General features: G+C 45.0%; 1 protein-coding gene across 1 annotated transcript in view; it reads left to right on the top strand.

Moving 5' to 3' along the window:
• The window catches only part of UST (uronyl 2-sulfotransferase), a 276,063-nt gene that overhangs the window by 116,447 nt on the left and 142,755 nt on the right, over positions 1 to 16,861 (top strand). Inside the window, exon 3 of the mRNA XM_024200172.2 lies at positions 12,918 to 13,073. Within this exon, the coding sequence (XP_024055940.1) occupies positions 12,918 to 13,073 (156 nt within the window). The remainder of the gene's footprint in view (positions 1 to 12,917; positions 13,074 to 16,861) is intronic.

Here is a 16,861-nt window from a genome sequence, read left to right as displayed (position 1 = left end):
AGGGGTTCGGAGGGCAGGAGGGGGATCTGGGCTGGGGCAGGGGGGTGGGGTGCGGGAGGGGGTGAGGGGTCTGGGCTGGGGCAGGGGTTTGGGGTGCAGGAGGCTGCTCCAGGCGGGGATCGAGGGGTTCGGAGGGCGGGAGGGGGATTAGGGCTGAGGCAGGGGGTTGGGGCCTTGGAGGGGGTCGGGGTGCAGGCTCCCGGCGGCGCTTATCTCAAGCAGCTCCTGGAAGCAGCGGCATGTCCCCCACCTCCAACTCCTACACAGAGGTGCAACCAGGTGGCTCTGCGTGCTGCCCAGTCCACAGGTGCCGCTCCTTCAGCTCCGGTTGGCCACAGTTCCCAGCCAATGGGAGCTGCAGGGGCAGCGCTTGGGGTGGGGGCAATGTGCGGAGCCCCCTGGTTGCCCCTACATGTAGGAGCCAGAGGGGGGACATGCCGCTGCTTCTTGGAGCTGCGCAGAGCATCTCCCAACCCCGCTCACTGGCTGGAGCACGGGAGGGCAAGCCCCAGATCCTGCTCCCCAGCAGGAGCTTGAGAGGGGGATAAAATTGGCTGGTGTACCGGATATGGCCCGCGGGCCGTAGTTTGCCCACCCCGGTCTACATCCAAGCACTATGTTGCAGAATGGTAAAGCGTCAGCAATAATTCACTCAGTGAACAAAGGAGATTGATTCACAGCTCTTGACATGAGAGATGCCTATCTTCATAAGGGATCCACCCAGCACACAGGAAATTTCTCAGATTAACTGTAAATTCGAATTAATGTCAGTACAAGGTACTTCCCTTCAGCCTTGCTACAGCCCCAGAGATGTCGTCTTTGGTGTGTCAGTGGCAGCTCACCTCTGCTGCAAGGGAATTTTGATCTTTCTCTACCTCGTTGACTAGCTATTGACAGGGAGATCTTATCAAGAGGACCAATCAGCGATAACAGCCATACCCAAGTTACTACTATTGCTGGGAATCTGTGTAATTCAATAAACACACAGATGATAGAATTTATCGGAGCAACACTGAACTCTATCACAGCCAGAGCATACTCCCAAAAGACAGATTCCTGACCATGAAGGCACTAAATCCACAGACAGCAGTCCATTTCTGTCTCACTCTCTTAAGCCACGTAGCTGCCTGCATACATATAACATCGCTTGCAAGACTCTGACTTTCCTTCCTCCAAGCTTGGCACATTATATTTCCTAAGCAGAGACAGCATGGAAAGACCGGTATCCATCTCTTAGAGAGTACAGGACCCACTAACCTGGTGGGGGGAAAAGCTACTAGACAGGGTCCTCATCATCATACCCAGATGAGGCTATTACACCAGGCTCCCCTTCTCTGCCTGTTAATTTCAGGAATTACATTTCAGGAAAAGGGTGGCAGAAAGGGTATGGGAGTCCCATTCACTCACCCGCCACCTGAGAGAATACTGATCATGGACACCATCCTGTCGGAATGGGGAACCCCTCTGGACGAGCATACAGCGCAAGACACATGGACTCTACAGGAGTCCAGAATGCATACAAAACCTTTTGGAACTCAGAGCCTTCCGCAGAGCGTACAAATGGTTTCTTCCATACATAAAAGCAAAGTGTGTTCAAGTACAGTCAGACAACATGTTGGCAGTATTCTTCATCAGCAAGTAGCTGTTCATAGCCTTCACAGAGAAAGCAAAGCACAGACACTGGCCTGTTTAGGCAGTCTGGTTTGCTAAGGATATCACAATGTAGGCAGTGAACTTTGCAGCCTGGAAAAAACCCTGATCAGGAGGGAAAGAAAAATGAGTTCTGCCCAAGAGAGGTGACAGCTGAGAAAACAGGAGTCTAGAGTGAGTGCCCTTGGAGGACCACCAGGTTGGCCTGAACGGGGACAGTAATAAGTCTTAATTTTAGGGCCTTAGTAACTACAATATGTAATCACATATTTCATTATCAGTAATACATAAGATGTCAAAGGAACAAGGTAAAATATATTGGAGTACAGCCAAGACATTGAGAACTGCCTGTTAGGACTACTGTAAAAATCCTTGTCCAATTCATTAATATTGTTTGATTTATTATTAGTATTACTGTAACACTTAGAGGCCCCTGGTACAGACGAACATGTCATGTAGTATCCTTTATGAGGGTCTGATCTGAGGTCAATGGGAATCTTTCCATTGACTTCAACAGGCTTTGGATTAAGCTATATGGTCAGACCACTTGTTTCCAGGCAGAATTCCCAGAACTCTGATGATGTGTGCATGGATTTGTTTCTTGAGATGCTGCAGGCACCTTACAGAAACTATAAAATGTGTAGTTTGCTTTTTAAACAATTTTTAGTAAGTTTTTAAAACTCTGAAATCTTGAGCTTAGCTGCATCTAGTATCCTAGTATTATTTGTCCTCTGTATTTCTCTTTTTCATTTATCTCAGTACTTAGGGGTAGTGGACCTCTATAAGATTTGTTTTTTTTTACTTGTCCTGCCAAATGCATTAGCTGCCAGTAGTAACAAAAATCTGAAATGCTGATTTGAAAAAGTAGTTTATTTTTCAATTGAGTCAGCTGCTTAATGAAAAGGAAACAGAAGAATCTGGTCTGGTTGTTTTTGTGCTTTATTTTCAATATTCCATGCAGTCTATGCAGTTTTGCAGGTTAGCTAGCTAGCTCTGTTCTGGTTTCAGGTATATTTTCATTCACCCCTATAGAAGATCTTGTCTAGTCTATTTTAGAGTTAATTAGTTTCAGAAGTCTGTGTTTTGTTCCAGTGTCACTACAACCTGCAGCTATGCCTTCTATCCCTGAAACTGAGCAAGACGGCACCTGATGCACTGGATCTATGAGGTTCAAGACAGGGAGAAGGAGACAGTGCTTAAGCAGACTTCCATATTTTAATTTTGGCCTTTTGGAGTTTCATATGTTTCAATTACATTCACTACTAAACTGCATCTGTAACTTAAGCTTTCTTTGGTTTTGATGCTTTCAAATTGCTTAAGATTACTTTAAGGGGGCTTTGTGATCAAAGGGCTTTTGAGATATTCAGTTTTTGAAATCCACCTTTGAGAGAGAAGGTGGTGCCCCTTTTTGGCATGAGCCGTTTGCCAATATTCGGGGACTTACTGGTTTGTTTCCAGTGGGAAGAGAAATGGATTAAATGAGTCTCTCATTTCTCTGGTGTAATCTTTTTGGTTGCTGTCACACACATACAGCTGCAACGAATCAATCTCCCAGCCCCTGCATTTGTGTTCAGCCCCCAGGAAAACTACTCAGTCCACGTAGCTAAGCTGCTTCTTGGCCTTGCGTGCAGCCTAGTACCTTGGGCAGTGGCTTCCATTATATCCAGCTGTCATACACCATAAAGAACTTAATTGCTCCTTTCATTTAGCCTGAATGAAGGGTTGCTACAACACCCATCATCTTTAACAAGGTCTCTGATTGCCTATAGATCAAAGAAATGCCTGATGGAAGCCTTTAACTCCTTCCAGCATAACAGAGGTATATGAATGCCTTGCTAAGTACAAGTTGGAAAAGAACACCACTTTGAGCCACAGCTTCTCTCTGGAATTCCAGATGCAGATGGGGGTCCAAAACAAAACAAACCCCTAGGTTGCAAACCAACTTGAAGAATAGATAGCTGATGCAGCCCTTGCCATCTCCTTAATTCTTTAGCTAAATCACTTTAATTCATGACCTGTTTCAATCACACACCAAGAAAGTAGAGTGATTATACTGGCAAGATCTGATATGACACAGAAAGTCATCAACATATTGTTGGCATAGCCGTTACAAGTGTCTCACTTTCTTCCTCTGTGGCCTCGTGAATATAGAGCCCTATCTGACTCCATATCAGAGCTCTCAGAAAAAAGGAGCAAATTCCCATCATCAACTTCTAGAACATCAGTAAAGAAATGGAGCCACCAAAGAGGGTTGTTTGCCCATATACTGTATGGAATTAGGCCCTTGTGGTGTGTGGTTGTAAGGTTGAACTTGTTGACATTTGTTACCATTTATGTTATGAGGGCTAGTAAATTTGTGCCTCGGCTGGTAAGTTTTGGCAGTTCTGCAAGACCCAGCACTTACTGTATTAAAATTATTCAGGTATTAATGTGTTTTGTTACAGGTACCTAGTCCTTGTAGCCAGAGGGCTAACCACAAGAGTCAGTCTGTACTGTAACTACGGTCACTGTCTTGTAAAGTGTAACCAAATCACCACCACAATATAAATGTCCAAATATGGTCTAGTTTCCTTGTTTCCACTGAGGTACCCAGAGAATTCTTCTTAGGTTTGTTCCTCCACTAATGCCGCCTCCATCTCCTGCCTTTTGAGTTGTTTTTTGTTGTGATGGTGGGAAAGCTAAGCTGAAATGATTGTCCTGAAAAGTTTCAATCCCTGTCCCGTGTGAAGCTGTGTGATAATGAAATGCTCCTGTCAAGAATCTTAGTTCTATTTATAAGGAAGAAGAATTTGGACTTTCTGTGACAATCCAGTAAACAGAGATATGGAGCATCTTTAAGAGGACAAGTCTCACTATGCAAATGTCTGCATGTAAGCTGCATTGGAAGATCAAAATCCCTTACAGCATCTATGTTATACAGCACATAGCAAAATGAGGTCCTGGTCCATGAATAGTGCTCCTAGATACTATAGTAATACAAATAAACAAATTAACAATAATAATGTACCTCTGGGGCATTAAATACATATGATAAAGTTGCCCATCTGCTGCAAATGTTGTAATTTTTTTTTTTGTTAAATTTACATAGTCTATTATAAACTGAGCTTTTAAAAACTCTAGAGTTTATCTTCAGTTGCATAATTACAAGTATATAAGAAGTGGGTTGTAGCCTACGAAAGCTTATGCTCTAATAAATTTGTTAGTCTCTAAGGTGCCACAAGTACTCCTGTTATTTTTGTGGATACAGACTAACACGGCTGCTACTCTGAAACATGGAATGATTGTTACTTAAAGCATTTTAATTTTGGTTGCCTGTGACCTAAACAAGCTTCTGAAAATAATAGCTGTAAATGTTGGATTTCTCTATCATCACCTGACAAGCAATGAATCTTCCTGGTTACCATATATATAGGGGTAGGGGTGTATGTGTGTGTGTGTGTGTGTGTACACTGAGAATGAACCAGCTTAGCTGCACTTCTGCTTTCCTTTAGCTGGTAAAACTATTCAAACATGGAGTTTAGGGGGAGAATATACAACGGTGTGGGATGGTTTGGGTTGGTTTTTAAAGAATGATGCCAATAAAATTCATTCAAGGGTATAGATAATCAAGTTGGGGGATTTAGTTGGAACTGTAGAGGTACTGACACACAGGGAAGCTCTGCCTGTGGTGAACCACACATGTAGAATATAAAACCCTTATTTTTTTCATCGCATTGCAAAGTGCAGTTCTGCTTAGCCTATGAAAATAGACTTCACTATGGGCCATATTTAGTGCCTGACTGAAGCACCCTGAGCAGATGCATGAGTGGAGAAGGAATCCTCTCTACCTAAAGGCCATAGAGCTCCTCCATGGGTATTACTTCATCAGAGTACCTGGGTCATTACTGTTGTAGGAGCAGCAGTGATCTGTATGCTCTGTATAACCTGTATGCTCAAAAGGTCTGTTACACCTTCCCCCCCCCCCTTTTGTCTCCTCTCCCTCTTTGAATACCTGTGAAGTAGCTTTTCCCCTCCCCTACCCTCCTGGAATGCTTGTGGAATGAATGGGCTGCTTGAGCAGCTGGAAGATCAGAAGAGCTCCCAGGTAGACAAGGTGTCTAGCACTCTGATTAGGCAGCTATCACACGCCCAATGCATGAACACTGCATGGACACTGGAGGTGGAGTGTGACCAACCAGACACGGCCAAGTCATCTCTAGTCCCAGGCCATGAGGAGCAGGCCCTTAAAAGGGGAAGGGGCCATGTGCTCAGGAGTGCACTCACAAGAATGTACCCCCCATGAAGGCCCTTCGCCCAGACTGCTTCTCCAGTAGTTCGCCGTGTTGCATTTCATCGTGCCTCGGGAAGACTTACCTTCATCGCACCATCCATCACTGTGCTGTGGGACGCTTACCTTGAAGGAACGTGACATCTCCAGTGCCGTGCTTGTCCTGGGGGTGTGAGTGTGGCCCCCTCCCCCCTTCTTTTGAGCTTAGCTTAGCTATCACTATAATAAACATGTTGCTTTCTGCCAAACTGGTGAGTCATTAGTCCTCCCTAAGCTTACTAGCTGGCCCAATTTCGGGTAATGACCCCCTAAATTTTTCACCTGTCTCCCTCTGGGGGCAAGGATGGAGTATGAGACCTTTAGCCATGGTCTGATCATAGCTCATCTCACGTTCCCTGTAATGTAGGGGGCTTTGCCAGACTGGGCTTCATGACACAGGGGTAGAGGGTGTCCATTCCTTGTGTGGCCCTCAAACATCCATAACACCTTGTGTAGCATAACTGCACCAGTCCTTCGGTGAAGGAGCATGTGAAGGAGAGGGCTGTATTTGTCCCTATATGGTATGACAAGCTTCTCTTCCACATAACATGATGAAGTAAGGGTATGTCTACACTTTGAGCTGAGGATGTAATTCCTGGGCTAGTGCTGATTGAGCTAGCACACTAAAAATAGAGTGTAGCAGTAGCAACGAGAGAGCCTAGCCACCCAAGTTGCCCATAGTCTTGGATGGCTAGGTACCCAGGGTGGCTAGCCCCTCCTGCTTCTCACACTGCTGTGGCTACCCTCTGTTTTTAGTGTGCTAGCTCAGTCAGAGCTTGTGTATGGCTCCTCGAGCTGGGACTTACACCCCCTGCTCAAAGTCTAGACATACCCTAAAAGTACATTATCAGGGTATACCATAAGCTTTGTTGTACTTCGAATGGAATGAAAATGGGCAAATCCAGAGCATCACTCAGAGAATGTTTTATGGTCCTGTGATATCCTAACAACATTTTTATTTCCCTGTCATAGATCTTGTGTAGCATTATTCAACATAATAAAATGTGTTTGACATTACCCAGTCAAGCATTATGGACAGTTGTTTTGGAAAGGCTTAGCGGCAGCTATTACTACCAGACATTACATCTATCACCTGTGGAGTTCTACAGCTGCAGATGCTAGAATTCTCTGCTTAAAAAAAGTAATACTTTTTGTAGGAAAGGTTGATAATGAACTCATAGGACTCTAGGCTCCAAATGGAAATGTGTTATGATATTGTGTAGACCTTGTGTGTGGCTAGCCTCTATAACGGTCTAGAAAGTCCCATGTTCACTTGCTACACAAAGCTTGTAATGCCTCTGGAATAACAGATCTTACCAGCTAATAACCAAACACTTCCCAGCTACCAAAGGTATTTTGGATGGTGCTAGGATTTCACGGTTCTGAAGTAAAAATGAAGGCCCCCAGATATTAAACAACATTAAGCTTTACTGCCAAGAACGAGTGTAATTTTGGGAGGGTAGAATTTAAAGGGTGTACTGCTGTATCCTGTGCTTGTCACTCTTGACGGTGAATTACCCTAAGTAGTATGTTTACAAGCATATATAATGGCATTTGGTTTTTTCCTTTCACTTTTTGGTCCAATTTGCTAAGTGGTTAAGAAAGACAGACAGAATTTCCTCTGAATATAATCTGGAGAGTTGCTTTCAATTAGCAGAATCGTTCTGTTTGACTGAATGGGATCAACTAGGTGCTTGGATACGACATTGATGAGTGCCATACAGATGCCTAAAAATAATCAATCTGGGCCAGACCTTTGTCCACCAGTGCTTTTTCTGGCAATCCACAGCTGGCAGAACACTGATACACCAAAGGCTAAACTGGCCACAGGATTGGGAAGGGTGGATGCCTTCCCCCAACCCTCTGCCTCGTTCCTATGTTGGGCACATTTTAGCTAGAGTCAAAGATGTAGCCCTGTATCTTGAAATATTTTACTGTAGCCTTTTTATTTTTTGAAATAAAAAACAAGTTTTTTTCTTGAGTGAGTGCCCAAGGTACTTTTTCTAAAGGAGACATAAGGCTCAACTCATTGGCCTGAAATTGCTAATCTAATAAATTAGATGTGTACTTGAAATGGAGTATAGTACCACTCTTCCCACCTGATTTGACTCTGGCATAGGTCAGCCTTCTAAGCAGTAACATGTAAATTTGCAGCAGGTTACATTGGAACACTAGTCTCTCAACAGAAGCCATTACAGAAGCGTGAAATAATGTAAAAATAATTCTATAAGACAGATTTAGCAGCACACCCAATATCTCCCGCATCAGATGAAACTGTGACTCCCCTGGCGGTGTGAGCTGGCACTGTGAAGAACAACAGTGCAATCTGCCTTTTCATTTATTGCCCCAATCATCAGACTGCTAAATGATACTGTTCTTGCATAGTTACATAGCAGTTGTTTGACCTATACCTTGATTTCAGCCAGAGTTGGTTTTAGCTGAAAGGACAGTTTGTGCAAGCCCACAGGCATGCACAAACTGTACACCTAATTTACTTGACACTGTTGTTAATTATTTGTATTACTGTAGAGCAGTGATCCCCAAACATTTGAGGGTTGTGCCCCCCCCTTCCTCTTTCTGCAACCCCTGCCCCTCCCCCAGAGACAGGGCCAGGAGAGGGGCTGTGGTTCAGGAGGTTGGGGGGGCATGGATGGGGTAAGGCGGCCGAGGCTGGAGCCACAGCCGGGGGTGGGTCTGGTGCCAGGCATGGAGCCACAGCCAGGAGCCAAGGCTGGAGTGGGGGCAGGGCTGGGAGTGGAGCTGCAGCCAGGGGGCCAGCAGCCGGGCCCTTGGCCGGGGCGGAACTGCACCGAGGGTGGGGCCAGGGTCAGGTACGGGGCCAGGGGTTGGGGGTGGGGACAGGGCCGGAGTAGAGCTGGGGCCGGGGTGGGGCAGGGCTGGGTGGCCCTCTTTCCCTTCCTCCCCACCCCCCATGGGGGCTGGCCTGGCCCACCATGACCCTTCTCTTGCCCCCCCCCCATGTTCCTCCGGGCCCCACAGTTTGGGGACCTCTGGTGTAGATCTTAGAAGGCCTAGTTACGGACCAGGACCCCATTGTGCGAGGTGCTGTGTAAACACAGAATATAAAGAGAGTCCCTGCCCTAAAGAGTTTATAATCTACCTATAACATTGATGAATACCTCTCAGGTTTTGCACTTTCCAGGTCACATAGGTACAGTTTAAGTGCAATTATACTAGGATCTGTCTCTGTTACAGAATAGCTCTCCTTTCATCTAGCTCTATAAAGTGGACTTGACAATATCCAAGTCATCATTCGTGACGCTCCATTAAAATCTTTGAGACTTCTGTATTTTATCCTACTGCTTTTTTTATTTTATTTTATTTTTTTAGTTTTCCTTAATATTTGGCTGTTGACAAGTTAGAATGTATGTGGTTGTAATATCAAAATTCTCTGAGAGAGAGAACAGAGTTTCTCATTGGTTCTGCTAGGCCTCCTTTTCTCATAAGATGAGTGGGGCAGTCAGGTTTAGTTGTGCTGCAGAATGCAGTATAACGTTTTTTCTCAAGAGTGTTCCTTGACAGCTGACTGAGTCAAGAGAAATATCAGAGTTCAGGCAGCTGTAGGACATCTGTAATAGCTCATAGAATAAAGGTATGTTGCAGTGCTCTTTGAGGCACCATGTTCAAAGAGACATTTGGAACTCAGCTGGAGGTGAGATGCAGGTTGGAGGTAATGCTTTAGATCCCCGATAAGAGAGGCACAATAGAAATAGTAGAGACAACTAACCAGGCTTTATTGATTTTTGCCTTCACTGCCATTAAGGAACTGCCAAAGGGCAGCTGAACAGGGTTGGAAACTGGAAGGTTTGTTAAAAGAGAACAGGCAAAATGAGCATGCAGTTTATGAAAGGGTGTTAAAGGAGAAGAAATGAACTTTTCACCAGGTTGGAAAAACCAAAACTGCTGAATACATGCAAAGCTAGCTTTGCCAGATCCTCCTAGCAATGAAAACTGTTTCTTTGTGTTGTAAAAATATAGATTTCTACCCTGATTAGAATGAGGGAAGTGCAGACAACAGAAAGAAAGCTGTGCTGTATTTTTGGCTCACAGTAAAGTATAATTGAAACAAATGATTAAGACTCTAGTGGCATTTGAATGAAAAAGACATTCTAAATTATGGCAGGATATATGCTACTTAAAAAATTTACAGTTCAGAACTAGCTCTCAGCCAGTGTGTTCTGTCTTCATTTTGTTGTTGACAAAAGCCCCTAAAGTTGGCTAGCTAAATGATATCCAGTATGTTTTCTTTTCTTTCCTTGAACAGCTGCACTAGTATAGATATGAATACTGGGAAAGAGCTTGTTGCAGATATTTATGTAATATACAAAATGATTTTGTTTAAGGAGCTAAAGTTTATCCTAACAGCGAACTCTCTTGCTTGCCTTGCTATTAATTGAGAAATTCATCAGCTATTTCCTTCCCTTAATACAGTAACTCCTCACTTAACGTTGCAGTTATGTTCCTGAAAAATGCGACTTTAAGTGAAACGATGTTAAGCGAATCCAATTTCCTCATAAGAATTAATGTAAATGGGGGGGGGGGTTAGGTTCCAGGGCAGCTTCCCTAACTCTGCAAGCACCAGGGGCGGGGGGCTCAACCCTCAGCCCGCCCACTCCACTCCTTCCCCCAAGCCCCCACCCTTGACCCACCTCTTCTTCCCCCCCTGCCCCCATGTCCTTCCCCTTTACTTCGCACGCTGCGTCCTGGCTCCTCCCCCTCCCTCCCCTCCCTTCTAAACGCCGCAAGCCAACTGATTGCCGTGTAGGGGAGGGAGGGGGGAGGCGCACTGAGTCCTCACTCCTCCTGCCTCCCTCCTGCCCGGGGCAATCAGCTGGCTTGTGGCGTTTAGGAGGGAGGGGGAGGAGCGAGGACTTGGCACAGGCTCCCCCTCTCTCCCCCCCCTGCCTCCTGCCCAGGGCAATCAACTGGTTTGCGGTGTTCAGGTGGCAGGGGAGGGAGGGGGAGCCTGCATGCCGAGTCCTCGCTCCTCTCCCCTGCCTCCAAAACGCCGCAAGCCAGCTGATTGCCGCGGGCAGGAGACGGGGAGAGGAGGGGGAAGGCGCTGATCTGCGGGGTCTGCCGGGGGGCGTAGGGAGGCTGCCAGCTGTGGAGAAAGCAGGCAGCCAAACAAGATAAGAGTGGAGCATTGCACAACTTTAAATGAGCATGTTCCCTAATTGATCAGCAACGTTAAGCGGGAGTTACTGTACCATGGGCTGTGAGTATCATAAGCTGGGGGAGGCTGTACCTCCCCAAACAGGCAGGCGTGACCCCACCCATGCGCTGCCCCCAACTCCCCTCCTGCTTCCTGGTTGGCGTGGCTCCAGTCTCCCTGTGGGGTGGCCCCAGTTCGGGTTGCGCCACCTGCCTGCCCGTTGCTCCGGGGCTGGAGGAGGGGATTGGGGGCACTTCAGGGCTGGGGACACTAGCCTGGGGCGGAGGCCGGCAGCTGCGGTGGGGGGGGGGGTTTGGTACTTTTTTTTTTTTCTGAAGCATATTTGCTGTTCTAAAATACCTACCTTGTTCAAAGACATTTAGTTAATGACTATAAATAGCTTTGAGAATATAAAACAGAGTTCTTAATATTTATTTCTTATGTTACTTTAAAATATACTCGATATTAGACATCAGTACAACATTTCCTGTGGCTATGGTTGCAATTCAGATCAGCATAAGGACTTCAGTGTCAGTGTGGACACAAATGAGGGAATAATCATTCCTTCATTCTTGCCATTTATGATTTCCAAATTATTGTCCTTCCTTGTGTGACTTGGATTTGAAATGTTCTTCCTTACCTATCTGGAGTTCACGATTCCCTTGGTTGTTTTGAATCCATTCTTAAAACCTTTTGTATTATATAAAAATATGGCCAAAAATAATTCAAAACGTTAAAAATTAAACTGACAAAAATGAAAAATATGATTTCCTAAAGCCACCAGTCAGCAAACAACACTTATTACCACATGATCTTTCCATCAAAGGCTGCATTTTTAAACTAGTGTTAAAATATAGTTGGACATTCTGTCTAATTCCTGTGGGATCAAGTTGGTCCAAAATGGAGTGTAAAGTGTACTCAAATTGTACAACAGCAGGAGGAGTCGGGTCATTGTTTATTGGGGGATCGATGAGGGCAGTTTGTTGACCCATATAATTAGCTGACACTTAAATTCATTTGAGTTATCTACTCCTATCTGATTTATAGAGATGTCATTTTATAAACAGTGTTGTGGTGGGTCAAGTAATCCATTTTTGAATTGGAACCAGCTGAACTCTATTTTTAACTTAGCTGTCAAGGCATGATTCATGCATAATGTCTCTTTGGAAGTTTTATTCTCTTAATTTAAAAAAATGGTTAATGAATTTTAGTGCTGGTGAAAGGTGCCAGATTGATAGCTCTGGCATCTGAAGGCCTCTGTCCATCACATCTTCCTTCACATTGCCCTTTCAAAATATGTCAGCGCTGACCCAAAAGGACCAGCTCCAGAAGTAGTGTACGTTCCATAACCATTCAGTCTGTGCTGTCTCTATTGAGACAGTCAGCAACGAAGCTAATTGTGATACTGTGTTTTTTGATGTGGGCACAAGCAACAAGCTTAAGCCCACGAATTCATTTAAATAGAAGCCATCAAGCAGTGATACGTCTGTGTCACGACTGGCCTGCACTAGGGTATTAAACTGGAGCCTCATGGGGGGGGGGGGCGTCTCTGTATCCCGTCATCATTTTCTGAGTTATCGAGCCTCCCATTAATACGCTAAAGACTCTAACTATGTGTTTATAGCTTGCTAGTGGAATGGAACACTCGTGACCTAGACATGGACATGTGTAGTACTCAGAAAATCTTTATCTCTTGAGTCACAGCAAAGGTATTCTGTGGCTCTGAGGTGCCTAGAAATGGAAAGACCAGTATGCTCACTGCATTTCTTTTCAATCTTTACCTAGGTACTTCCTTTCCCTAGCCAAGTGGTGTACAACAGAGTTGGAAAGTGTGGGAGTCGAACTGTGGTTTTGCTTTTGAGAATCTTGTCAGAGAGGCATGGGTTCAACCTGGTTACATCAGACATTCATAACAAAACCAGACTGACCAAAAATGAACAGGTAAGTTGTTTACGCTCATTTAGATGTTCTGTGTTTATTTCATTTTTAAGTTATGAAAGACAGGAATATATTGTTCAACATGACTTCTCTGAATATATGGTAGATAGGGTAGTGTGGCTAAATCCCAAGCACCATGTGGAAATGTATCTATAAATATGTATATGATGGGTTGTTACCCCTGGGGTGCAGTCTGGGAGCTGTGGGAACCACTGCGCCCCTCTAAGACACACAGCTGGGTTGGGGACACAGCTAGCCTCACCCAGGCTCTGTTATCACCCAACACCACAGCAGGTTGCACCACTCATCCAAACTGGGCTACCTGAGTGCAAACAGACACCAGCCAATTTCTCAGCTCCCCAGGCGCGCACCTCCCCCGGAGTATAAATCCAAAATTATACCATCTTTCACTGCACAGGGAACTGTACAGTGTAAGATGATAGAGTTCGCCCCCTCCCTCAATGTGGAAAGGAAATGCAACAGCCCCTGCCCCTTGAGCTAAGATTCCTAAGCACTTCACTCCAAACTTACTGGTTTAGATTTAAAATAGAAAATAAATTTATTAACTACAAAAAGATAGATTTTAAGTGATTATAAGTGATAGCGAACAGATGAAAGCAGATTACCGAGTAAAGAAACAAAAACACCAACTAAATTTAACATACTAGAAGGATAGGATTTGAATTAACAATCTCTCATCCTGACTGACGATACAAGCAGGCTTGCAGATTCTCAAGGCACAACCTGCACTTGCTTTGCAGCTTTGGATCCCCACCCCCATTCCAAGTCCTTTTCCTTAGAAGCTTCTCTCAGGTGTTGAGTTGTGGGGCAGTGAAGAACAACAGATGATGTCACTCCCTGCCTTATATAGCTTTAGCAAATGGCGGGAACCCTTTGTTCCAAAACCAGTTCCCAGACCAGTTTGTGGAAAAATGTAGACACCCAAAATGGAGTCCAGAGTCATGTGGGCTGGTCACATGCCCTTGCAGAGTCATAGCAGTCATTACTTACAGGCTGTCTGGAGCGTTCTCAGGAAGGCTCACAGGTGGGGGATAAGCTTCTCCTAAGGCCTATTGTTTTCCCTAATGGCTCATTACCTTGAATAGCCCTTCACAACCAGCTATCTAGACTGGAAGCCTCTTGCCTAGTGGGTGTCACCCAGGTATAACTACATTTGAAATACAGGTACATAGTCAATATTTATAACTTCAGATACAAAAACGATATGCACACAAATAAGATAATCATGTTCAGCAAATCAGAGGGGAGGGATAGCTCAGTGGTTTGAGCATTGGCCTGCTAAACCCAGGGTTGTGAGTTCAATCCTTGAGGGAGCCACTTAGGGATCTGGGGCAAAATCAGTACTTGGTCCTGCTAGTGAAGGCAGAGGGCTGGACTTGATGACCTTTCAGGGTCCCTTCCAGTTCTATGAGATAGGTATATCTCCATATATTCATTATTCATATTCAAATCATAACTTTTCCAGTGATACCTTACATGACCCATCTTGTACAAAATGCATCATAATTACGCCATAATCATATCGTCATCATATTACTATGACGAAGATGGGGTGTAGTGTCACAATGTATTACCGCAGATTCTTTGTCACTAAGTATTAATAAATATTATACCAAAACCTATGAGGCCAGATCATTCCTCCAGTTTCATGTACATATGCAGCCTTCAACTGAGGAGAAAATGGAGAGATTAGAAGTAGCAATTTCTGGACTAGTATTTTTCCCAACATCATCGCCTTCCCAGGCCTATGTATAGAAGGCACCCTTTACGTGTGGCTCTCCTCGTTCCTGTGGTGAAGGAGGACAAGCGGGTAGTTGACCACTTCCATAGTTACAGTTGGTGCAATGTCCTTCCATAATGGAAACAATGATCCATCTCTTTACTGATGTCCTCTGAGATGAAGTGAACCCCATCACCTGTCTTTACATGGAGACTGGGTCTTTTTTCCTGCAACATGACACACTGGCAAAGGTGTCTTCACAGTCTGGTGAGCATTTTTCTTTGCTGACTCTGATCAGATCCTCAGGGTACGTCTACACTACCCACCAGATCGGTGGGTAGTGATCGATCTATCGGGGATTGATTTATCGCGTCTCGTCTAGACGCGATAAATCGATCCCCAAACGCGCTTCCCGTCAACTCCGGAACTCCACCTCTGCGAGAGGCGGGAGCGCCGCGAGGACATGAAGTAAGTCAATCTAAGTCGATCTAAGATAAATTGACTTCAGCTATGCTATTCTTGTCGCTGAAGTTGCGTATCTTAGATCGATTTTCCCCTCCCTCCCCCCCCAGTGTAGACCAGGCCTCAGAGATGCCTAAATGCCATTGATTTCAATGAGAAGCGCCTATATCTTTTTTGAGGTTTGGGCCTCTAACATTAAACTACACAGAGCTGCTCCCAAAGTCAGTTCCCTTGTATGAACAGTGCTCAGAATTTGTTCCTTAATTCATAGTTCCTTATGTCATGAAAATGAGTAGTGGAAAGCTATTATAAACTAGCTGGAAATCCAGAGGGTTTTTTCCCTTCCATTCAGTTTCTTAAATGAAAATTATAACTTTCACCTAGAAAGTTTTGGTTTTGTGACATACTTTTTAACCACTTCTTAAGTCCTTGTACACCGTCTCATCTGCTTGCAGGAGACAACACAAGTTTTTAAACATTGTCACGTTTCCCACCAGTATTAGAGGAAAATATCATTTTCTCTTCACATAGTGTTCAATAATTGTAAAAGAATACTGTTCAGACCCCTTAACATATGCTTCAGATTTTCGATGGAAGCCTTCCATAAGTGGACATTTTACCTCATCGTTTTAAACTGGAAGCTTCTTAATTGCTTTTATGCTTTCTCTGAGCTTTTTGTTGCTTGTATCCTGTCCTTACATCCAGAATTTTATTTTTAGTTTATGGGAAATAAAACAAAATCATTCCAATTCATAACATACCCTTGTTCTTTGTGTATGAAAAAACAAAATATCAGCCATTGTTCTATAGTCTGTAAGCCAACCACTTGGGGTTAGGAAGAAACGTCTCCCATAATTGTCCATTTGTTCCTGTATACTTTTGCTGTGTGTGTTTCTCATGGGATTTTCATCACTGACTGATTGGGAGATTTCTCCTAAAATCTTCATAGCAGAGTCCTATCTTTCATCCCAGTTACCTGCTTCATTTTGATACTGTGATACATCTCCCTGCTAAAAAAATGGAGGGTCATTTTCCTTTCCTGACAATACTTGTCTCAGGCTGACACACAGTGGACTACAACTAACATAATCTTTTTCCATACTGTACTCCCATCCATAGGCACCGCCGACTTCTGCTGGCGCCAGTGGGTGCTCGACCACCCTCTGCCCCTGGCCTCACCCCTACTCCACCCCTGTCCCTCCCCCTCCCCGCTTCTTCTCTGCCCCCATTCCAACCCCTTCCCCAAACCCCCGCCCCAGCCCCTCCTCTTCCCCGCCTCCTCCCTGAGCACGCCGCATTCTTGCTCCTTCCCCTCCCTCCCGGAGCACGTCGCGCCACAAAACAGCTGTTTTGTGGCAGCAAGCACTGGGAGGTAGGCAGAGAAACGGGGATGCGGCGTGCTCAGGGGAGGAGGAGGAGGAGGCGAGGTGGGGCGGGGGGGTGAGGAGGGGAGCTTGGCTGCCGGTGGGTGCAGAGCACCCACCAATTTTTCCCTGTGGGTGCTCCAGCCCTGGAGCACCCACGGAGTTGGAGCCTATGATCCCATCAAGATGTTGGAAGATACCAGAGAAGACTATGCATTTATTTC

Source organism: Terrapene carolina, unplaced genomic scaffold (assembly GCF_002925995.2).
Source record: "Terrapene carolina triunguis isolate 2854851 unplaced genomic scaffold, T_m_triunguis-2.0 Scaffold85, whole genome shotgun sequence".
In the NCBI taxonomy this organism is placed as follows: Eukaryota; Metazoa; Chordata; order Testudines; family Emydidae; genus Terrapene; species Terrapene triunguis.
The sequence above is the reverse complement of the archived record's forward strand: the minus strand, read 5'-3'. Positions and strand labels throughout refer to the sequence as shown.